This window comes from Rhamphochromis longiceps, linkage group LG4, assembly GCF_057381845.1.
Source record: "Rhamphochromis longiceps isolate RC_006_pf linkage group LG4, R_longiceps_female_GT1.1, whole genome shotgun sequence".
Taxonomy (NCBI): domain Eukaryota; kingdom Metazoa; phylum Chordata; class Actinopteri; order Cichliformes; family Cichlidae; genus Rhamphochromis; species Rhamphochromis longiceps.
Window position 1 is genome coordinate 33,075,440 of NC_140560.1, and position 25,055 is coordinate 33,100,494.

At 39.1% G+C, this 25,055-nt stretch overlaps 1 protein-coding gene and 1 long non-coding RNA gene across 2 annotated transcripts; one reads left to right on the forward strand and one right to left on the reverse strand.

Moving 5' to 3' along the window:
* Positions 1 to 1,479: 1,479 nt before the first annotated feature.
* Positions 1,480 to 13,867, forward strand: prr14 (proline rich 14). The gene is made up of 11 exons (XM_085404620.1): positions 1,480 to 1,602; positions 2,692 to 2,720; positions 2,819 to 3,008; positions 4,443 to 4,605; positions 4,689 to 4,754; positions 5,422 to 5,462; positions 5,750 to 8,593; positions 8,673 to 8,814; positions 8,980 to 9,089; positions 10,027 to 10,095; positions 11,411 to 13,867. Exons 3-11 carry the CDS (start codon positions 2,866 to 2,868, stop codon positions 11,703 to 11,705), a joined length of 3,873 nt encoding a protein of 1,290 aa, XP_085260746.1. The 5' UTR covers positions 1,480 to 1,602; positions 2,692 to 2,720; positions 2,819 to 2,865; the 3' UTR covers positions 11,706 to 13,867.
* Positions 13,868 to 17,649: 3,782 nt separating this feature from the next.
* On the reverse strand, positions 17,650 to 20,600 carry LOC146672108 (uncharacterized). The gene is made up of 3 exons (XR_014911618.1): positions 20,340 to 20,600; positions 19,263 to 19,489; positions 17,650 to 18,707 (listed from the first exon to the last, which is right to left on the reverse strand). It is a non-coding gene; the product is annotated as an uncharacterized LOC146672108 (long non-coding RNA).
* Positions 20,601 to 25,055: the final 4,455 nt, after the last annotated feature.

Consider the following 25,055-nt stretch of genomic DNA (forward strand, 5'->3'; position numbering starts at 1 on the left):
TCTTGTTGTTAAATAAATGACTGCAACATTCATCTTCCTTTCAACAAAACTTATGGCCTACATATATCGAGATGTAAATTGCACCAATGCATTAATATGTATACAAGCTATACAGCTCATTCATATATACATACATCGACCTATATCTACACAAACATATGTACTCATAGATGTAGTCACGCACAAAATCACTTATGTAGAGTCAATGTTTCGACTCTTTATTCCAGAATGAATAAATTAAGAGGGTAAGTAACAGCCCACTGCTGACTCAAAGCAGAACTTTTTGGCAGTTTTGCTGGTCCCCAAGTAATTCCATGGAGGAAATACATCTGCAAATTATTTAGAGAAACAATCGTTGCGTGCCAGTCAGTCTGGGAGGGGATATATGACTGTTTCCAAACAATTTGAAGTTTATTATTTTACAGTGAGAAATATTATTCACAAGTGGAAAACATTAAAATATTCACAGTTATGAAGCTTTCCATGAATCAGGAGTTAGTCACTGAGTGGACCATGAACACTATACACTAAAGTTTTCTAGAGACAAATCTGAGGAGAGTTAAAGCTTAACTGGGTCATACAGCAGGACAGTAGTCTCAATGCAGCCGCAAATCTATCACCGAATGGCTGAAAAAGAAAGGAATCAAGGTGTTGCAGTGGCCCAGACAAAGGCCAGACCGCAATCTGATTAAAATGCTAAAGCGTAAACAAATCTGGCAATCCTCACTGAACTGAAAAGAAGAGTGAGCCAAAACCCCTCCACAATCATGTGCAAGACTGATAAAGTCACACAGGAATTTTTACAGGTACTATTAAGATACTTCTGCCGTGGAAAATGCACATTTTCCATACAGAAGAATATACGTAGAAAGTAGAAAAACCAAAATCCAACTCTGATCAACTTGCGTGCATGTAACAAAAGATGGTGAAAGATGGTGCAGTAACTGTTCGATTAGCTGAGTGACTATTTAGTAAACCTAAGAAAAAGAAGCGGTTTGCTGTTAGATGTCACACGTTATACTAAACTGAATATTTTTTTTTTTTGGGGGGGGGGGGGGGGGGGGTATGCTAATATTTGGTATTTTTATGAAATTATGCGAGCAAAGCTACTTATTGTTGCATTAATAAGTAGTGAAAAAACAGCAACCATTCATAACTATCAGATAAAGCATAGGTAAAAGAAAGAAATTAATTAAACTGGTTAAAAACGTATTTGTTAAATATATTTTTTGACCCTGAAGAACAACATTCTGATTCGATGCCATATTCATTTTATTCAATTTGGCCGCAATTGTAGGTTTTTAAGATACTGGGTCACCCGAGGACGTTAAAAATATAATTTTTGCAGCCATTTGTCTTTGCGTTCCTATTGGATGCCCTCAAACGACGACCCTTGTGATCTTCTTCTGATTGGTCAAATTTCAACAGGACTTTCCGGGCGGAAAAGAAGTTGAGCTGTGATTGGACAATACAATCCGTCTGCCTAAGATGTTTGGTACAAACGGATAACATCTTCGAGTCACTGCAGGGCGCCGTCGCTACTGCATGTCTTGTTTACGGTGAGGTCAGTTCGCTACGCTGCGGTCCAGCTTATCATTTCAGGTAAGTTTCTTTAATCCTGTTTAGCTGCTATAACAATTTGCGGCTAAACTACGAACAGAAGTTTAGCTCCCCGATAAAAAATGGTCGAACCTTTGGAGATGACAGTTCTTTGGCTACGACTATTGCCTGGTGCCGTAACTGACTGCCGTACACTGTGAATATCGGCGTCAGCCAAGGCATGCATTGTTGGCAGAGTAGTCTTAAGGCTCCACTTCAGATAAAACGCAGTATTTTATTACGACAACCATTTCAGTGGTTGAGTCAAGATTTGCTGTAGTTTTCGTTCGTTGGCTCATAAATAAAAGTTTAAATGTGAATCTGTGATTTCCAGCAAGTAGACCTCACCCAATTTTGATGGTTTCCATTCGATTAAAACCGCTGACTGGATTCCTTCGTGATGGAATAGCAATAAAACTACGGTGCATTTCCCTTTTACTGCTTTCTTGTTTCTATCAACTTATGTTAGATCTAAGCTTAGACAACTTTTCTCTAACGGACTCGAGGCGCAAGTGAAAGGATACGGAATGCCAACCACAATGACTGGCATAGATTGGGAGCTGAAATTCAAAGGTTGAGAACCGAGGGTTTGCCTCCAATTGTACTTTTTATTATAATATTAATTGCATCGTTGCAATTTCAACTATTATAATTGGCGTTTATCAATTTTAAAATGATGTACTGTGAGCAAACGTTTATTTGCACGTCTGGCCAATGCTGCACTTAAAATCTAATTATTTCTGCGTCATAACTAAGCATAAAATTACTACGAGAAATTAATCTTTTTTTCACCACGTTGATAGGAATTTTTATAATGCACAATAATCAATTATTGTTTTCAGTGATTGCTGTATTGTATTAACGTTAACTATATTATTTGTACTTGCCCCTATCTACGTTTTTGTTGCTTTTATTTAATCATTTAGTAGGCTATAATATCAAATATCCAAAATTTCTGTTTAACTGTGTTTTTTCCTGGCCTTATATGATATTAAATCTAGACTTCTGCTGTGATGCTATGTTATTGTCAGACATTTTGTGTATATATTCTAAAAACTTATGCTATTATTTTATTTTTTTTTTCAATTGCAGAATAAAGTCCCATCTCAGAGTTTAGCAAAGTAAGTGAAAAATCCATTTCAAGACTTACTTTCAAATGATGATGTGCTGTTTTGGTGCCCCGCATGTTTGTTTTATTTTCCATTATTGTTATTTACAGAGAAGGCCAGACAAGGAGAGGGAAAAAGAGAGCGAGAGAGCAAGGGGATGTTGACTTATCCCTCTGACTCACTCACTCAGATAGTTTGTCCAATGGATGAAGATGATATCCCCCCAAACCCTTTCTGTAGTGCACCTCCCCACAGTGAACCTGCACCACCTTTCCTCTCCCTTTCCTCCATCACTCCCAGGTATAGTTGTCCTGGCACCTCTTGCTTTATTTTGCTCTTTGTATAATTTCCCCTTCTTGCATTAGGGCACTTTTTTTTCTTTATGAAACAATGACTTTATGATCTGTAGACACATAGTGGGATTACGCAGATTAAAATGATGACAGATTCCTTTAATATCTTTAAATGTTCACAGTTTTAGTTACTAATAGTGTTAATGTTCATCTTATATGTGGCATTTAAGGGGCTTCTATACAGCGATGCATTTTGCAGATTTGAGTATCCTGATGTTTTTTAATCCAAGTGTCTTCAGCTGCCACCTGGGATAAATGGCACAATCTGCCTAACCTGAGGGGTGTAGTATGAATCAAAAGCAATGGGTTAAGCTTCCAGTTAGTCTTCAATGTCACGAAGTTGGTTCCTTTTTTTTTTTTTTTTTTTTTTTTTTCCTAGCCAGAGCAGGTTATGATCAGAGTTGTAGTTTAAAATTTCACAGATTCAAAGTGTGATATAGATTAACTTATGAAGGACTTCATCTTATACAAGTAACCTGTTGAACCTTACCTGCTAATACCATCTAATAAAGCCATGCAAACCCTGCCCATACTCTTGACTGAATAAAAAAATTTCACTCGGATGAGGTGATAGTTTAAAGTGATATCCATATCACCTTCATCAGGACATGGGTCTGAATCAGATCTAAACACATTGAGCAGCCTGTAATTTCAAATGCTTAAAGTTTCAGAATTCTAATGCACTGTTGAGTGGAAAAGTAAATATAATAAACCATTCATTCACAAGATTATTGATTTTTTTTTTTTGTCTCATCTTTTGCAGCAATATCACTACATTTTGGCATTTTATATGTACTTTTAAAATTATCTTGATAGAAAATATATTTTCTGTTCCTCATCACTTTTTTGTGTGAAAAAAGGTTGATCAAAATACATCAAAAGCCTTCTTTTATGCGAGCTTGCACAGACCGTGAAGCACGAACCTTGGGTTAACAGACCGTTCATACCCACAGTTGTGATGCCTGTTGTTTCAGCCTTAAGTTTTAGGTTTTGTCAAGGCAGCTAATGCAAAGAGAGCCTGGCTATAGTGTTGAACTTGCTTTGTCGCACCCTAAAGTGCAGACAACCACTAGTGTTTAGCTTTAAAAAGCCTCTCCAGACAGCAGGTGGATCTGTGGAAGCTTGCAGGTAGACAAGCTTAGGTGGGATTATCTGTGTTTTTATACGTATTTAAATGGCAGAATCTGTTAACCTGGTTTGGTGTAAAATTTGTTTAGGATGTTGAACTTTAATTGTCAGATGGCCTTGTAGCTATCATATTTATGCAGGCTGGATTTCGCATCTTTTCTATTCCCGTGACACTGCATGTCTTTCATCATAACTTGGATAAATGGGTTTCTTTTCTTTTTTTCTTTTTTTTTCTTGTTTTATCCTTTCACAGCCGTCCACATGATGGAATATCTGGCCACAGAAGGAGTGGTCGCATTCAAGGCATCCGAGCTCAGACTCCTAAAAAACAAAGTAACACAGACAGTCAAGCGGCTCAGAGACCGATTAAACAGAATCCGTCCCCCACAAAGAGACAAAGAGAGAGTGGGATTATGGTAGGACTCTTACATAAAGTCTTTTTGATGGTCTTAGGTAATGAAATAAATCACAGTTAACACACCATCTCTCTCATTTATAGGTGCAAGTGGCACAATCTAAGCAGTCGAGAGTGGAAGGAACAGATGCACACGACAGCCAAAACAAGGTAACTGTCTGATTCTCTGAGATACGTTTTCTTATCACATAGCTCTGTAAGGAATAGATTAAAAGACAAACTGAGACGGCCTGTCTGCATGTCCTCGGTTATATTTTTTTCGGTGTCTAATCTCTGCATACAGACGCTGTACAGTAGATCTGTACAGTGAATTGGGTGTGAGGGTTAATTGAGCGATTTAATCCTCCTTCATGGTCTGCTGCATTCGACATAGACAAGCAATCGAGTGTTATAATGTGACCTAATACTGTGCAGACCGCAGATTTTTAATGTAACAATGTTTTCGTTGCAGAAGAGTATTTGTATTACAATTAAATCCAGAGCCAACACTTATAACTAAATAGGTTACTGAGCTACCAAACTTGGTCTCAGCTGTTTACAACCGATTTTGTCTCACCAAATTTTTAAAAATGAGCTTCTCTTAATTTTAATCTACGCAGTGTGATTTTATTTATTTTTATGAAATATGAAGGGAAAACTGGGGAGGAAGGAGGGACATGAGACCCAATAATTTGTTATAGTTATGCAAAACATTATATGGAAAATCTTTCCCTCTATAAGGAGCAGCTAAATGTTAGCTTGTTAGTATAAATGCTCAGCCAAGCACACCTTAATGTTTACAAATTATTTCTAAAATATTTATGTTCTTATTTTGCAGGATGGATTTGATTTTGGCTTTACAGCAGCTTGGCAAAATAGGTAAGTGTGACTGATGATTTTTCACAGTATGTATAGTGCATTGCCATTTAGTAGTCTTGATTTAGGCCTTCTTTTTTATCTTATCTTTTACAACTTCATTAAGTGAATAATAAAATATTTGTAGTGATTTTCCAGGGGGAAAATCACTGATGACATAGATAATGAAATGCATTTATCTGTACTGTAGAAATCTCTATTTCTGTGATTATTATGTTATTATATTTGGATATTATACAATTCCTGACTTTCTCTGGAAATCAAAATTGACTTTTTTTTGTTTGTCATAGGCAAAAGGACCAAAAACTCCCAGAGCAGAAATTAAATCTGTCTCCAGGAGAAAATGTTGTTAAACTGTTGGATGAAAATGTCCCAGAGAGTCTTGATGCCGCCAAATCTGACATGGATACATGCGGGGATGTGGCTGCTGGACACACTGTTGAAAATGCATATTCCCCAAAGGGATGGGTGATCGGCCCATTGTTTCAGTCGTTCAAGTCAAAGATGGCCAGTTTCACAGAGATAGTCATGAGTCCTGTTAAACTTTTCCGAGCCAGCAGTCCTCCACCGTCAGTGGACCATTCTGACAGACTCGATGAGCTAAAGGCTGATGGAACAGCTGATGTTGAGCGTTCAGAGCCAAGCAGTACGCTTCATCCTGAAGGACAAAGTGAAAATGAGAATCAGCACTGCAGAGCTGATCAAAACGAGCTCACTAATGTAGGAGATGCACAAAACACACAAACTGTTTCTCCTAAATATTCTAAAACATTAAATTTTGATGAGGATTCAACAATAGGTTCAGAAATCGTTGATGAATTTGCAGTACACCAGAAGGAAAAAACCTCACCTGCCTCAGTGCCTTTGCCACACTGCCCCTCACAACTTGATGTTTCAGAGTCTGTTGGCTCCTCTGTCGTTTTACGGTCCTCTGCAAGTGTAAGTGCCTCTTGTGAATCCAGGTCAAAGATGTGCATTGTTTTGGTGGACCAGAAATTCAAGACTTCTGTTCGTCTAAAACCACTTTCCAGAAAACGTGCAGGAAATAGATCTGGCTTGAAGAGGGTTGACTTCAAGGAAGAGTCTGACCCAGAGGTCAGTAAGAAGCAGCTTTCTTACCAGAGCCTGGACTCAGGTGACACTGAAAAAATGCTGTCTTCATCTTTCTCAGTTTCTTACCCTCAGCCTGGCATGGACTGTTTTCAGCCCGATGGTGATGAAAAGGAGACTGAAGAAAGCTGCCGCTTGGTTCAAGAAAACCTCCAAAAGAGTCTCGATGACAGTGTTAATAAAAGGACTCTGAGGTCCACTTTAGATCTGCAACAACAGGAGTGGCGGCTAAATCAGGACAAGTGTTCAGTTTCTGGTTTTGTGAGAGAAAAGAGAGGGTTGAAACTGAACTGTCATTCCCAAGACTCTGTAAAAAGAAAAAGACTGACACCAGATACACATACAAAAGTTACACAAAAGCAAGAGTTATCAAACACAGCTTCAGGGAGAGAAGAAATCGAGTTAATTAATGAAGAAGCACTGAAGCTTGGAAGACAGAGACAGTCTGTTTTTGTGTCAACAAGAACGACTAGGAAAGGAAAATCTGGTCAAGAAATGCTTGGTACAATCAATGAAGCTGTGTTGCACTCGCAAACTGAAAGTTCCCCTGATGCTATGTTGGTTTGTTCACTGGATAAAAGCACTGGTGTGGCAGAAGACAACCACATGAGCTGCCAAATCAAAGCAAGCTCTACTACTTCATGCAAAAGGCAGAACAGAATAGTTATTAGTAATTCTGATGTAAATATTGATGCCAGTATGGGTCTTGAAACTACTGTAGCAATCACTTCTACAAACCAAGATGAGCCGTCGTCCAAAGCGCTTGTCCGTCCTTGTATAAAGCAGCTCCAGAATACAAGTAAGTGCAGGAATATTAACAAGAAGCCACAGAAACGGAAATCGGCAAATCAGATAAGTTCAGTGACAGAATCAGACAGCTCTTTGGTGTCTACCTCATCGGTACTGTCAGTGGGCCTAATGGAATTTGTGCCTAAGGATTTTAATACCTCTCAACATGCTGAAAAAGGAAAGGACTTGATAAGAGGGCTGAGCCAGCTGTCTAAGAGACCCAAAAAGGGTCTTAGAGGTGCTACTCAATCATGTGTATCAAGTAGGACTCTAGAGACACAGCAATGTGTCATCAACCTTCAAGAGAGTCGGTCTAAAGAAAGGAAAAGTAAAAACTCAACGGAGACTGTATATTTTGAAATGACTCCCTTTGAAAGTAATTTCCAACCCCTTCCTTCACAACTTCATGTGGACTCTCCTTTAAACAATGATATTGATAATAGGCACGCTCAGAAGAATCTAAAGAGTTCAGCTTCTGTGGCAGAAGAAATATTTCACACGGACTCTGAAGTTTTTAATGATGGGGGTGTCAGTCTCTCTAAGCTAAGGTCTAGCACAAGAAGAGCTAACATAAAGCCCAGGCAAGCAGATAACCAAAGGAGAAAATGCCGAGTTCTGCACAGTAGGACACGCAAAAGTGAAGAGGTGACAAACTCTGTCACAATGGATGATGTAAATCTAGCAACGTCAGGTGCACGCTCATCAGAAAACGACTTCTCACACCGCCTGTTACGCAGCTACTCTTGCCCAGAAATCCTCTGCCTCCATCCCCATGACACAACTTGGACCTCACCACATCCCAGCAGGGCTCTCACATCACACCAGTCCTCCCACAGTCCTTCTGTCTCTCAGGCGCAGAAATCCCTGCGGCGGGCTCGACGACACACAGTCTGCAGCGTGGAGGTGGAGAGGGAGATCGCCCCCCTGTGTCTTCGTAAAGAGGTGTACCCATCTAGAAGATCTACCCTGTACGACCCTGTCACTCATCACCTGTCTCCTAGTATTGCACTTTCCCCCAGCACCTCCATCTCTGCTCTTGCTTCCTGCTTCCTTTCGAGCCCCCTGGCTTTCCTTTCTAAGAGGTTTGACAGCAAAGGAGTTGCTGGCAGTCTCAGCACTTGTAGCCATGTTTCCGCTCCCTCCTCCGCTTCATCTCTTACATCCCCATTAAGCTCCTCCACATGGCACCATTCAAGAACAGATTCCTCTGGTGCTGCCATGGATTCTAGCAGCAGGTAACATTGTTCGTTAAAGTCTGTAGTATGCTCGGAGGTGTTAATGCCAAGCTAATATTAACTCTCAATTTCTCTGAAGTGGGAATCCATTGGAGTGTGAGACTGAGAGGAGACAACAGAGTGAGGAGGAGGATGATGGCGAGGAGACAAGTTCTTCCAGTCAGGAGTTTGAAGATGGTGGGCTAAGAGAGGAAAAGGCTCACTCTGATTCTGAAATTAAGGTACACGTTATTTAAAATAAGGTGACGGGGTATTTACAGATGTGTACAGTACAATTTACAGTTTGTTAGTTGCCACTTTCAGCCATACTTTTCTGAGATCACTGCTGTTATTTGTGCTTTATTGTATTTTTAAATAATCGTTAATCTCTTTGTTTATCTCAACAGATGGAGCAAAAGCATGAGGAACGAAGAAAGGTGTCTTCTATCAGAATTCGGAAAACTTTACCCAAGCCTCAAAATAACCTCACACCCATGGGGCTGCCCAAACCCATCAGGTATGTGCTCTATATAAATAGGTATCAGGTTTTATTTCACTGTTTCAAGCATCACTAGGCATCAGTTATGTTACACGTTTTTATATGTGTGTGTGTGTGTGTGTGTGTGTGTGTGTGTGTGTATATCTTCAACCCTAACCCATATAGTGTGTGTGTGTGTGTGTGTGTGTGTGTACACAATGTGTATATATATTTTTTAATTACATGGTGCTATTTATTAAACATGTTGATTAAGACACTAACAAATTTAATATTTTGCCAGCATTTTTCTTTTGTTATGTTGTGCGTTTTTACACTTGAAGGATGGAAGCTAACTGTGGGCACAAAAAGCTCAGATGATGATTTATTTATTTATTTTGCAAGCTTTGATTTCAATTAGCATGTAGCGTGTATCTTGACTTAAGCGTGTATCTTGACTTAAGCGTGTATCTTGACTTAAGCGTGTATCTTGACTTAAGCGTGTATCTTGACTTAAGTATATGTGTGAGAAAGTGTACTTGAAGTAAAACTTGCAGTGAAAGGGGTAGCTCGCTATAAACGAGCAGTATGTAATAATGAGTGAAATGAGACTGGGGTAAATGCATCGCAATTTTCATTTTATTAATTTTATCCTTTTTTTTTTTTTTTTTTTAAATATGTCAATGTCAGAATCAGAGAGACTTTTTTTTTTAATCCCGGAGGGATTTATTAATCACAGAAGAAAATTGATATATATTGGTAAATTCAGGATCTATGGTTTGCTTCAAAATCAAAAAAACATTGATTTCTCCTAGCTCCAGTTCAGTTGGGACAAAAAAGTAGGACAGATTCTGACTGATCTACCACTGAAAGGAAATTTATGTCAGTGCATTTCAGTACATGTGAGTTCTATTGATGTCTCTTTGATCAATAGAGATGCTCCAGCAGTGGTTTGTCTTTTTGTTCTGTTACATTACAGGCTGAAAAAGAAGGAGTTCAGTTTGGAAGAAATTTACACCAACAAGAATTTCAACAAACCCCCTGAAAGGTAAGTTTGAGAGAAGCAACCACTGTTCCCTTAATTATTCCGTTTCTGAATATGTCTGCTTCACGTCTTATCGCCACTCTTTTCCTTAAGGCAAAGATAAGATTCTGCTGTGGTCCTATTCACAGCCTACAGGCAGCTTTGCAGACTTCTGTTGATTTGTAGCAGCTGTTTACTGTCACCAGGATGCAGGATCTGCAGCTCTGTGCTACGCTTGCTTGTCCTGTTGTTGGTGCTTGCTTGCCGTGGAGAAGAAGGAATTTATAACAAATAAATGGCTAAAGTCAAACAGAGTTTAAAAACAGTCAAATTTAGGGCTGTTAGATATAACGATATATATCGGATGACGATATTAAAACATCTATCGTTTCATTTTACGCTATCGTTTGTTTCGTTGTGTCGCAAAATAAACTGTTTACGGCAATATTTTTTTTTCATTGTTTTGATGGTGACTGCAGTGGCTATATTAATTTCTTAAAGTTCTCTCTTTCTCTAATATTTAATATAACCACACTACTGACGGACAAGCGTCCGTTTTTATGCTTTGTCGTTAGCAACAGCGACGGTAAAACGTCGCGTGTCCGCTTGTTTATGTTCCACATAAACCTTTCACAATAAAGCTCAAGATCCTGTTCAAAATGAACTGAATCGCATGAAAGAGTATGCAGAGTGTTTACGGATGAGAAGCAAAAAAGAGCTGCCAGGTGCTAAAAAATAAACCTTAGACTCAAACGTTAGAACAGGCTTTTCCCCGCAGCACGCCGTGTAATAAATACTCACAAAAAAAACAGCAGCCGTTACAACTTATGTCTAAAAATGTATCTTTTCATGCATCGGTTAAAACACTCTACTCCATGTACACGACGCCCAGCTGGAAAAACTTCACGCAAGTCGAGCTGCCCGAGAGTCACAGAATTTACAGAAAATGTTCAATTTTTGTGACTTATATCGTTATTGGGACGATAAATGTCTTATATCGAGATATGAAATTTTGGTCATATCGCACAGCCCTAGTCAAATTTGTACTACTTCTCAGACTTTCATATTCTTTGTGTATTGCCTAATATTTGAAATATCACTATCAATCTTGTATAAACTTGCTGCATTAATCAAATCCTGCTTGGGACACAGTATAGTTTAGTAAAGAAGCTTAGTCTAACCAGAGGGTGGCACCACAGGAAAAGTCATATAATCTAAATCAGCTGAATCATTCTATTAGAAATGAAAAGGTGTGGTGAGTGTGTTTGTGTGTGTGTGTAATCAATTTTCTGCTGCTTTACCTCAGTGACCTGACTGGAATTTTTCACTTGCATTTCAGCCGGTTGGAAACCATATTCGAGGAGGTGCCTCTCAATCGCAGGAATGGCTCTGAGTCCTGGTTTGGTCAGAGGCGTGTGAAACGATTTTTAGAGTTCCTGGAGGTCGGCGAGGTCAGAAAACCAAAGAAGCCACTTGTCGGAGTGAGTAAAGCAGGTATTTCCACTTCCAGGACCCGACGAGGGGGCTTCCTTAAAGACGAACCGTCCCTCAGCGTGCAGGATGTGGACTCGCTGCTCTGTGCGAAGCTGGATCAGCTCAATTTGTGGCTGATTCATGATCAGAAAGACAGCTGACCGATGCCTCTCAGGTGACTGTTTTGGCAGCCATTAAAAACCAGATAATACTGTCTATATAAATATTTCAACATGAAGATTGAGTGTGCCAGCAACTCTTTTTGTCAACACAGTCTGTATAAATGTTTTGGTGGCAAGTTCTAAATGAAGAATGTTTATTCTGTAGCGTTTGTAGCCTGAAAGTTGAAGAACAGTACATGATAGCGCCGTTAAAAGTATTGCCTCATAAACGTGGTTAAGAATGTGTAGAGTAAGTCGTTTTTCAATCATTGCCGTCGCTGTCCCTTCCTTTTAGTTACGATCCGTCCATGATGGATGAAAACTGTTAGCATCAGCAAAAAAATCAGCAATATGAAAAGCCAAACTCCCTGTCAGGGTGACTCAGTGCCATTCACTTACAGTAACTGTGTGTTTGACAAGTGATAATGCACGTTGTGTCAGATTTCTTCAAGTGCATTTGGGCCATTTGAGGTGCAACTTTAAAAAAAAAACAAAAAAACCTGAGATTTAAATTTTTATGTTTAGGGGGAAAGGAGATTAAAGTGTCACAGTTTTAAGAAAATTGAAAGCCTGAAATCATAACCTCAAAGGAAGAATGGGCTACGTTTTTACACCAGAGATGTAAAGAGCGAATCTTAGGTGCAAATGTCAGTGAGGAGGTGCAGCAAAACCCAACGCATAACTGCGATCAATTTGTATTTTGTTTTGTTTCTGTCTGTCTGGGTGATGGATGATAATATGGTTCTCGACTTAAATTGCCAGCATTTATATAGTTCTTAATTATTCGTGTCAGTCTGTGATATGATGAAATTGATCCAGCCTTAAAATTTCTTGTAAATTTATGAATTTAATCTTTGGTGTTCTTGTGGATTACGACTTCCTCGCTAGCCTATTCACCGAGAATGGCCCTAATACACAGAATCCTAATCAGCTGTCTGTTTTTGGAAGAAAGCAGTCAATCACCTTAGATGTTGTGACCTTACCACATCATTGTAAGTGGTTATATAGGCAGCTATTATTATTATTATTATTTTTTTTTTAATTAACTAAATGCCGAATACAATTTACTCTTCAAGGTGCCAGGTGGAGATTCATAGTCACTGGACTCGGTTTCACAACCACATTTTGTACAATCAGTCGTCTACATGTAGTTTGGACTGCATACGTCATTGTACTCAGCTCAGGGCAGAGCCTCAGTGAAATGTTTGTGTTCGTGATTTCATAACTGTGGAGGTTTCTTTTGTATTAAATGTGCCATAAAGACAATATGACTCTCCAGTAAGCATTTCTAATGATTACTGGAAGTGTCCACTGCTGTTTTTCCGTGGTGTTTATATTTGCATTGCAAGTATTAACTTGTCATTAAACAGCCTATATGTGTTTATTATATATTTGCCAAATGTTAATGGGGTTGCCTTAACTGTAAAAATGTGTTTAAATAGGTGTTTTGTCTGCACATTTGTAATCATTGGTGGGGGTTTTTTCTGTGCGTGTTAAAATGTTTCCAGCAACTCAGAGCACAAAAGTCATTTTATTATAAAATTGTTTAATGTTTGTATAAAAGTGCAGCATATATACATTTGACATTAATAAAGCGAATACAGTAACAATGCAATAATGCCAATGTGGTACACCAAGAGCAGGACCTCATAATGTCCTGATGAAACACTGCCACGATCACTGCCACGCATTTTATATCTGGTAGAGACTCAATCCTGAAGTTATTCTTTGCTATAATTGAGTGGCTTGTTGATTGATTCATTAACTTTCTTAATATCTGTAGTTATCTACAGTAAGGAAGTTAAAGTGTAATGGAGAGTATTAAAGTTTGGGTAATTACTGGAGCGTAACAGGTGTAATCTTTGATTTACAAATGTATATGTGTAATATTGTGTCATGTTCTGTAACTATAGGCAATGCTGGATTTTTACATTTGCAGTTGGAATTGTCCACATGTCCATATAATGTCAAATAAATATTACAGCATATAACAAACAGTTTTAATACATTTAATACGATTTTCAGCTTTGTTTGTTCTTGTAAAGGCTGATTAGAGCGCATTCAGCACAAGCTAAACAAAGTCAGTATTTTTAAGGCTATTGTAACTTTTAGTTACTCCATAGCTTCAGTGATCTAGTTGATCAGAATCTTTAAAGACACTCCCCTGGATGTGCTCCACTGAGGTTTGTCAATCAAAGCCCAGGTTTGATAGGACCAGCACCAGTAATACCAGTGTCAAAGACGCTGACACCAGGATGGAAACCCATGTCACGATGGAGATGATGCTCCATTTTTTGGCCTGTCTTAAATACTTTGCAGCTCTCCTTTCTCTTGTCCGCTTGGCTTTCTCTGCTTTGTCAGCATTCTCAGCCTGGTGAAGTAAAGATGTGACAATACTTTTGATTTAAAGATCATGCCTAACAAACATGATGAATGACTAGTGTATATAGTTGTAAAGAGATGTAGCAGATAAGGTGTTTGTCAAATATAAACATGCTTATCCTCATAAGAAAGTTTTCAAATGCTGGTTTGCTGCAGGTTGCCTGCCTGCAGAGAAAATAACTTACCTTTACAGAATAAATCAAGGCTCGGACTCCGAAGCAGGAGGACCCGCAGATGATACTAGAGATGGCCAGCTTCCTGTGGTACTTGTCACTGCAGCAGGACGCAGGAGAGTCCTCACCGACACAGATTACTTGATTGCCAGTGTCCTCAGGTTGTTGAACACCTGTTCCTGGTACAGAGTTCAGCGGGAGCGCTTCCTCTATCGGTGCATCTAACTGATATGACTCTGACATCACTGCAAAATATGCCGTCAAGTTAGAGAAAGTTTAAACTCAAAGACAAGACGTGGTAAGCTGTGCGAGACAACTTTAAGCAATGTAAGGATTCTGTGTGCACAACAGCACTGGAAGGATAAGTTAATGGTTTCAGTGGCTGCTTGATAAGAATGTTTGTTTAAAGGATAAAAAGGAGTTTTAAGGAACTGGTTTCATTCTATCTGCTGATTTCACCCTGCTTAGGTAAATGTTTATTTTGTTATTGCTCTGGCTTTTTGACTTATACATCACACTGCATTAATAGTCAGACAGAACAGTCCAAATAATCATCAAAGGGTTTTATGTATTAATTCTTTTAGCTATATTGTCCTTAATTTTTCAAATCAGTCTTTCCTTTGTGAAACTGGAGCGCTCGGGGTGAACTGTTGTTGCTGACCATGTGGCTTGTGTTACAATGAGTTGGCTTGGGGCAGCTTTAATAATTAATTTCCTACAAGACTGTACAAAATCCCACTTAAGAATTTTATATGAAATGCCTTCTGCATGTCTAAACATCCCTCTCCGTGACCACCTCTTCCCTGGGAATACCGAGGCATTCCCAAGCCAGATGAGAAATATAATCTCTCCAGTGTATCCTGGAGCTGCCTCCACCCACTGGGACATATCCCAAACATCTCAGCTAGTAGACAGTCCCTCCTGAATGACTGAGCTTCTCACTTCATCACTACAGGAGAGCTCAGATAAAATTCAAAAAGGAAGAAGGCTCATTTTGGGCACTACCCACTGGTGTGTCCAAAGCTGAATAATAACCTGTAATAATAACACAAGTCAATTCATGGGGGTAGATTTCATGTTGCCCGTGCACATCTCTAACTACTTTGGTGAACTCAGCCACAGTAGTGAACGAGCCATCCCTCTTGTTCCCAGACTCTCTTTCCTCTAAGCAAAATTTGGATATAGGACATTAAAAGTACTCCTTCTACTTTCTCACCATATGCTCAGTTGAGGTTCTCCTGTCCATGCTCTGACCAAACTCCCCCCACACCCAAGTTTCTCCTTAAGCTATTGATAGAGCTGCACTGGCTTGGCGTGCTGGCACTCGTTATCTGCCTCCTGAGTCCCACAAACCAATCAGATTTGACCCTTCTTCAGCTTGACAGCTCTCTTCACCTCCATCTGATTTGGGGTTTCCCCCCAAAAGGCCACAACCACCTTATGGCCACAGCTCCATCAGCAAAGAAGGAGCAGAACAGTATCTATTTAGACTTAATGCCTCCAGCCTCCTTTGAAATTTCTGCTGGAGGTTTGAATTGAGGACTTTGTGGAACCAGGTGCTCCCAGCACCTCCCAGCACCCTCTTGCTATATGTTCGTGTACACCAGGTTAGTCCAGCATCCTTTCCCACCATCAGATCAGCACCGCTCCTCTCTTCACCCTAGTCTAAACATGTTCTGCAAAATATGCAAAATTTGTAGTGTATTTTCTTAAGTGCGTGTGAGAATTTTTTGGGGGAGTGGGTATTTTCACAGGAAATAAAAAGTATCCCGTGAAAAGTGTAACATGAAGAGGATGATAGGTATCCATGTTCCCTGTTACCTAAAAACAAAACAAAAGAAAAACACTCCCTCCTCTCTAAAACAAACCAAAAACTTGAAAAACTTGATTGGCTGGTGCAATCAAGAAAAAGTATCAGCTGAGTGTTGGACTGTAATATTACACAGTTCTGTGAATAAACAGCAACTAAATTATGGCCTGTATCTTCAAATGTAGTGAAATACTACAGTAAACATGAGTTGATTGAGAAGGTTTTAAATAAAGTACAAACCTGATTTCTTCGGTCTGATGTCACTCCTTCAGTGAAGCAAAGGTTGTCTGGTTTCTTTTTAGGGTGATATCGAAGTCTTGATGAGATGATAAGCAGGTATGTTCTCTCCTCCTTCTGTAACCTGACGTGTCTTCCTTTAAAACGTGTCAGTTGAAGTTTAAAAATGTCCACAAATGGTCATTCAAACACCGTTCACCTGGTTGTAGGATGACGACATAAACCTGTGCTTCTACCATGTACGTTTCTGAATGACAGGACTGTGCATGAGGAATGAAGCCGCGCCTGATAAAGACTGTAACTGGTTGAATCTGAAGGTGGCACCAGAGGAAAGGTCGTGTTATCGGAATCAGCTCTATCTAAATTGCTTTATAATAAGTAGGAAAATAAGTGTGTCATTCATAATACAGTCTGTACTATATTACCTTACCCCTGACTGTAACCTGTCACTTGTGTTTCAATATGCTGGATATTCGAGGTGCATGAATGGTTCTGATTTGGCCAGAGGTCGTGACATTTTGAGGTAGTTCCTTGAGTTCGGTCTAGTTTGTGTTACCAGGTTTAATAAATCTGCACAAACAGATTTCTGGTGACTGGGACGTTTATATTAAATCATAAAATGTTTTTGTTTAGGTTTTCTCATCACACCATAGTAAACAGGAAATGGAACAGCTGAGCAGGAGGGTGCAAACCTTGTGCCAAGCATCAGCAGGAGCTCGGTGTTCAAGATGGATGCATCATGTGGGGTTCCAGAGTCATTGTTCCACCCCAGGATGAACACAGATGATCGAAGTGCTGCATGAAGCTCATCCAGGCATTTCTTGAATAAAAAAAAGTTGCCAGATCATTAGTGTGGTGTCCGGGAATGCAGAGCTCTTTGGAGGAAAAGGTAAAAGTAGGTTCTCAATTTCAGAGAAACCAAATACAGGCACCACCTCCAATCCATCCATGGGAGTGGTCTAGCCATTCATGGTCCAGACTCCACCTAGGTTTTGCTGGCCAATATATGGGTCACATAATGGGTCCAGTCACTACTGACGGACTCCCGGGAATCTTGGATTGCATGGACTGGTTTTTCCTGTTCCAGTTTCTGATTACACCTCACACAACCACAGGCATGAACCCCAGATAAATTGTTGATGAGGAGAAAGTCCTCCTTCACCCAAATGTGGGAGCCAAAGTCACCCAGCCACATGGGTGACCTCTCCAAATGCCCTGATAGACTGAACTATTAAAAGAATGTGGTCAGTACAAGTAACACTATACATTAAAAAAAAAAACTTTGTCAAATGATAATGAGATACTGTAAAACTATTAAAATATTTTGTTTTGTACGCACAAATAGCATAAAAAATCTGTCATTTTATTAGAAAACAGCTTGTGTTAATGCTTGTATAAAAGTACAACATGTATATATATATACATTTGACATTAATGAAGTAAATATTGTAACAATGCAATAATCCCATGGCAACGTTTTTTTAATGAGTACATGTTAAAATGTTTCAAGTGGATGAAGACCATAAAAGTTTCCTCATTTTATTATAAAATTGTTTGTTAATGTTTGTATAAAAGTGCAGCATATATATACATTTGACATTAATAAACTAAAATAGCAAGAACAGGACCTCATAATGTCCTGATAAAGCACTGCCCCAATCACTGCCTCGCATTTAATCTCCAGTAGAGACTCAATCCTAAAGTCACAAGTTGCCTCATTTTAAAGTGACTTGTTGATTGATTGATTAACTTATATAGCATCTGTAGTCATCTACAGTAAGAAAGTTAAAGTATAACTGTAAGAATATTAAGGATTGAGTCTTTACGGGAGCAGCTTTACATTTAAGTAGCTTTATATTATATATAATAGCTTTAGTCTTCAATCTATAATATATACATGTACGTTCGTATAGTCCACGGGTCAACAGATGGTTTAATAAATATCACAGCATATAACAAAAACAGTTGTTAGACATTTAATACTATTTTGAAAGATGTTTGTTCTTTGTGTAAAAACTAAAGGAGCTAGAAAAGTATAAATTAGGACAGCACCCATTTCAGCGTAAGAAAAACCAAGACAGCCTTTTTCCATTTAATGTAACCTGTAGTTTCTCCACAGCTTTGGTGTTCGTAGCCATTGATTCAGCAGCTTCCTGCTCTCCACTGTCCGTCTCCTTAAACATCAGCAGAGACACTCCTCTGGCTGTTCTCCTTTGAGGTTGATCAGTCAATCAAAGTGGCGAGATATGAGCCCAGTGCCAGCAGCAATGGAGCTGACACTAGAACGGAAACCCACGTCACGATGGAGATGATGCCCCATTTTTTGGCCTGTCTTAAATACTCTGGAGCTCTCCTGTCTGTCGTCGGCTCGGCCTTCTCAGCTTTTTCAGCATCCTCAGCCTGTTAAAGTAAACACATGACAATATTTTTCATTTAAAGATGAAATCAAAAAGAAGAAGCATTTTATTTCAGTTTCTCTTATTCTAAGGGAACATAATAATTGAATATGTAGATCTGAGGAGATGTGAAGGTTAAGATGTTTCTCATTAATGAGCTGTGTGTAAGTGGAAGCTGTGTTTTTGCTGCACACTCTGATGCTGTTCTCATAGGATTGGAAACAAATCCAGAGTGCACATTATGAATAATAACTTCCGCAGAACATTGCTTTTCTTACAACATGAGGATCATACCCTCATTCACTGCACTGTGCCTGGTTTAGGGCAAGTTTTTTAACACACCTGTACGAACAGGTGATTGTAGAGCTGAAAAACTCTTTTAAATTGAAGAAGAGCTGCATGAAGAAATCTGGTTTCCAACAGGAATTACTTGCCCTTGTCTTGTGTCAGATAAAATTTGACTAAAGCATCCCAAACCAGCCATGACAGTTAATCTAAGTATGGTTATTCTCATAAGAGACGCCTGCATGTACTCAGAACATGACTTAAAATAAAGTACCTTGACAGAATAAATCAAAGCTGGGACTCCGCAGCAGGAAAACCCGCAGATGATGCTACAGACGGCCAGTTTCCTGTGGTACTTGTCATTGCAGCAGGACGCAGTAGAGTCCTCACAGATTACTTGACTGCAGGTTTCCTCGGGTTGTTGAAGACCTGTTCCTGTTACAGTAGTTAGTGGAAGACTTTCAAGGTTGTTTAGATGGTTCTGGGATGACTCTGACATCTCTGCAAAATATGACGTAAAGTTAGGGAAAGTTTGACCCAAAAGACAAAAAACGAACATCTCAAACACGCTTAAACATTTTGTGTGCACAGAAACACTGAACGGACAGTTTGACGGCTGCTTGATAGACATGTTTGATTTTTCAAGATAAAAGCAACTTTAAGGAACTAGTTTGTTTTCAGAGGACAAACCCTGCTCAGGTAAACCGGTTTTCTCCACCACTGAACAAAACAATTTCGATTCAGATTCAAAAGAATTTAAAATAAATGTTTCCCACGGGTTTAAACACGCTCTGCAAAAAAATGTGGTGTATTCTTGAGAATGTGAGTGAGGACTGGGTATTTCCATAAGAAACAGAAAGTATATTTTGAAGAATGTTGCAATACAGTGAGCAGCGTGCGTAACAGTGTTCCCCTGTTACTAAAAAATAAAAAAATAAAGTAATAGCTTGAAAAACTAGCTTGGTGGGCAGGTTGTTACGGCAAGTTGAAGCCTGAAGTGTTACTTATCTAGCCTCTGATTTAAAAGAGCCGGGCGGGCGACACCTACATTGTGCATTTTTTGGTAAGAGATGAGAAAATGTATGAGCCGAGTGTAATATTACACATGCAGGGCTGCGAATCATTTGTAGTGAAGAGGGAGAAAACTCCGTCCTCCACCCTTCACATGAAGTGGAATACAACAGTAAACATGAGGCGATTAAGTAAGCTTTGATCAAACACTGCTGTACACCAAAATCTTAAAGGTGGTTCTACAAGGCAAACAGAGTATTAACAACTAGGGAGCTAAGATTTTTTTAATCACTATGACAACCACTTAGACCGCATTCAAAGGCTGAAATCAAGTACAAACCTGAGCAAGTTTTAAAAGGCAGTGTCCTGAATCCACTCCTCAGTCTGATCTTTGTTCAAAGTTTGTCCGGCTTCTTCTCAGAGTGATATCAAAGCCTTGTTGAGATGGTCAGCAGGTCTTTTCCAACTCGAGCTGCCTTCCTTTAATATGTGAAGATTTCAGTTAAATATTTACAAATGGACATCCAAAGAGCGCTACTGTGATTGTAGAGAGACGACATAAACCTGATCTGTTCCTGTTCTACACAAGCTGTTGAATGACAGGAAGAATAGCCTTTGGTGAAACTCTGTTTGCGACTTCCACTCCCATTTCCCCTTTACTGCCCTGCCCTCTTTCCCCCCCGTCTCCACTCCCACTCATAAAATGTGTCAGCTTGTTATTACCTCACAGTGTTGCGTTAGTTCTCATATTTTATTTCAGTTTAGATTTTCCTTTCTCTTCCTCAGTAGTCGCACTGATACATAATGCACAGACTTACAACTGTTTCTTATTTCATACCAGATTCCAGAAGAGCTGAGAAAGGTGTGTCAGAACTTGTAATGCCTTCAGGTAAACCTGAGATTCCAGTCTGCTATCTATTTTTAAATTGCCCTTTCCTCTGATTGTACACTTGATTTTCTTTCTGCTCATCACAGCAGAATCAATCACTTTTAACACACCCTGCTTTTTTCCAGTCTCCTGACCGCCCCTCTACTCTCTGACCTTCGCATAAGATACATTCTTAAACACTGATGCAACCTGAGAGCATTTTTCCAACATTGACCCCACCCACTGTACACAAATACGGCTGTTCCCTGAGACTAAAAAACCTGCCGTGACGTTACAATCAGGGTGCTGTTTGTTTTGTGTCATAGTGCCAGGCATTTCAAAAAAAAAAAGAAAAAAAAAAGACTGCCAATATGTTACAACGGGGCGATCGTGGCTCAAGAGTTGGGAGTTTGTCTTGTAATCGGAAGGTTGCCGGTTCGAGCCCCGGCTCGGACAGTCTCGGTTGTTGTGTCCTTGGGCAAGACACTTCACCCGTTGCCTACTAGTGGTGGTCAGAGGCAGAGGAGGAGCCAGACATTTGAAACACCCGGGGCTTAGCCCTAAAGGGTAGTATGCATGTGGGATTTTTTTTTTTTTTTTGAGGGGGGGGGGGTGTAGAAATGACTGAAAGATTAATAGGCTCTGTTTTGAGTTTTGTTCAAAAAAGAATGACTTCATATAGGGAAATATATATATCACACATGCAGGACACCTTAAACTAGTTTTTTAATTGAGCAGCAAGACAGAACGAAGTCGGGGCTGTATCAAGACACAGGGACTAAACCCCAATTCAACCAGACCCAGAACTGATCCAGAATTAAAACAGGACTACAACAGTTCAAAATCAGGACTACTGAGGACAGAACCAAGACATAACCACAATCAGAACTAGATGATAGTAGCACTAAAAATCATCATAGACCTGCACTACACTTATTTATTTAATTCTACCAAAGTACAATATTTAGATTGAGAAAAGTTTATATAATTATTTAGCCTTGTTGTGCAAACAAGCCTGCAGAACTTAATAAATATAGAATTTGAAAAATAGCAAACCTAAAAAGAAACACTAGGTACGAGATACATGAGTACCTATGATACAGTGATACTTTTAGTAAGCAACCATTTGACTAACATGTGTGTCTCACCTGCTCTTGTTCATCTCTGTTCTGTCCTCATTCTCCATCTCCCTCTCTGTTCCTCTCTCTCCCTCTGTGTGCTGACAATCATCAAATATACAGTTGAAACCAGATATTTACAAACTCTTCAGATCAAAACACAAACACTTTTTTAATTGTAACATCAAATCAGACTAAATGTTTATTTTTTTAGATTGATAAATATAAAAACATATTTGTTAACTTTAAGAGTAAAGAGAGAAACTGTCTGTGTTTTTTAATTGCAAATGGCACCAAATTGTATTCAAACTGAGCCACACTTATGGAGCTCCACAGTTCTTTTCCTGGTGTTTTGGTTGACATCTCTTGATTTTCCCATGTCAAAGAAACAGGCTCTGTGTTTTGCCTTATATGCATCCACAGCTGTGCCACCAATTTACTCACATGGACTCTACTAACCTATCAGAAGCTTCTTCAGCTCAGAATGGAATCGTCTGGAGTTTTCTTATTAATTAACAATAAACTTAGTGTATATGTACTCCTAAATTTAATGAAAGTGATAAAAAATAGACAGCTCTGTCTCTCTTTATTCTGACATTTAACTAATTCAAAATATATTTCAATATTTATCTAAAACAAAAGTTTACTCTAAATTGATGTTGTACAGTAAAAATGTTTTATGTTTTCTCCCTAAAGTGTAAATATCTGGTTACAAATGTGAATATCCTGCTGTGTACTGAAATCCCTCTTGTTTTGCATAGAAATATACTGAACAACATAGTAAGCATAATATATAAAATAACATTTACCTGAGTTTTTCTTTGAAAGAACCCTCTAATGTCCATTCTTATATTTCAGTACATAACTGAAACCGAATTAGTCGGGGAGGGTAAGAACTGAAAATATGAAATAAACACACGTAAGCTAAGACTCTCTAAAAAATAGCATTTGTTCGGCTTTTCATTTCGCCATTTGTTGATTCACTTGAAGAGCAAGTAAAATAATATTGGTCAAGTGATCAGTTTCATATCAATCTTTCGTGATGCACCGTCATATTTACATTATTTGTACGGTACGAATGATTTTCTTTGGTACCTGGTCAAACTTAAGCTCTCCTTAGTATGGCTGGCTCCGTCTCTCCAACAGCGCACTCACGGGCAGCAGCTGCCCCGCCCCCTCGCTCAGTCGCTTAGTGCCTGAGCTTGGATCATACCAATATCAGGGGGGGATTCACGCACAGTCGTAAATTCCCACAGTGTGCACTATGTGCTTCGAATATTGTGTGTACTTTTTGTTTTATACAGTTGTCAGCCAGGCATCTAACTATGAAAAAATTACACTCCAAAATACCCCGGGCTTCTGACAAAACAACCCGGGCTTAAGCCCTGTAAGCCACCCCCACGCTCCGCCCCTGGTCAGAGGGCCCGGTGGCGCCAGTGTCTGGCAGCCTCACCTCTGTCAGTGCGCCCCAGGGTGGCTACAATGTAGCTTGCCATCACCAGTGTGTGTGAATGGGTGGATGACTGGTTGTGTAAAGCGCTTTGGGGTCCTTAGGGACTAGAAAAGCGCTATACAAATACAGGCCATTTACCATTTACTACAGTTAATGTAATGACCCTTTCATATATCTAAATATAGCGACAGCTGGCTGTTTCAAAGCAATAAAATTGGTTTACAGAGTTGTAATTGAGCAAACCTAGACTGGGGAAAGATCACTGAATAAAATATTCAAATGAAAGTATACAAACAAACTACAATAAAGTTTTATGACATAGAATTTTTGTGGTAAATTCTGTCCTGTTAAAAGAAAAACCTCTGCTGTGTCTAGGAGCGGAGAAACAAAAACATACAAGTGATGCAGTCATCTGCACTGCCCTACATCCACAAATAGCTTCTGGCAGGAATATGCAACTCTGTAACACAAATAATGGAAAACAGCCAGAATCTGGAGACAAGTAAAGGTACCCCACAGAAACATTTAAACACCTTGAACTGTTTATTCTTCAAATTTGAAAGATCTACGTAAGTAAACTGGATCAACTAAAGCAGAGAAGATACATAAGATAAACACTGCTGTTATATGTAAACAGTAACTTTATTGAATGATGGCAAAACAAAGTCAGAGTAGGCTTTTTATGATTTTTGCCATCAGCAGGGTGTGTGTGATTTCCTCTAATTTTAAAGGTAATTAAGGCAGGATGCAGGGTTCAGTACAAGCAGCCTATAAGTCTGCTGCAAAATAGCAGTGAGCAAATATCCTGTAGTGGCTAAGTAATACTAGAAGAATGCGACTGGTAAGTTTCTTCTCCAGGTGAATCATTTAAACCACCTGTGACCTGTTACCGCCCACATTCCTTGACCTTTCCTGCATCAACAATACGACTGCAACTGTGTGCGATAAAACAACAAATGTTTTGTAGATGCACAGTTACAGTTCTGTGCAATAAAAATGTTTAGGTGCAAGTTGTACAGTAAATATATTTACATTCTCCCCAAAAACTGCAATAAAATGATGACATATAAGAATAGTTTGAACCCTATGAGATCTAACTCACCTATGGTAATGAATCTAAACCTTAGCCTTTGCTATCTGAATATATCATTCTCATTTATTTATTTATTTATTTTTGACACTAGGTCAAACTCAGTTTTACTCATTGCAACTAATTTTACAGAGGTCTAGGCTGATTATCAGAGCATTCAAAGTCTTAACAGTTCCACGTCTTCACTTGAACCCATCCTCACCCCCCTTTTTTGTACTTTTAGCTGTTTATAAGGGCATTTTAACCACTGTAAACACCTTGTGACAGTCTGGTATTTTTCCTGCCTTACTTAAATCTTGTTAAACCACATTTAAAGAAAAACAGTCTAAATCTGTCTGTTATTAATAACTGCAGACACATAACTAATGTTACATTACTTTGTAGAATTTTAAGGGGAAAAAACCCATCCACGAATTACCACTGACACTAAACTATGAAGATTTCTAATGATTTCTGCAATGTTGTAACTACAGGCCAATGGAGGGTGGGATTTTGGTGTTTGTCTTGGGAATTTTAGCTCATGTGTC

Coding starts and splice junctions, on each gene's coding strand:
- prr14 (XM_085404620.1), top strand. CDS start 2,866: ATGTTGACTTATCCCTCTGACTCACTCACTCAGATAGTTTGTCCAATG. Junction 3,009..4,442: donor CTTTCCTCCATCACTCCCAG/GTATAGTTGTCC, acceptor ATCCTTTCACAG/CCGTCCACATGATGGAATAT. Junction 9,090..10,026: donor GGGCTGCCCAAACCCATCAG/GTATGTGCTCTA, acceptor GTTACATTACAG/GCTGAAAAAGAAGGAGTTCA.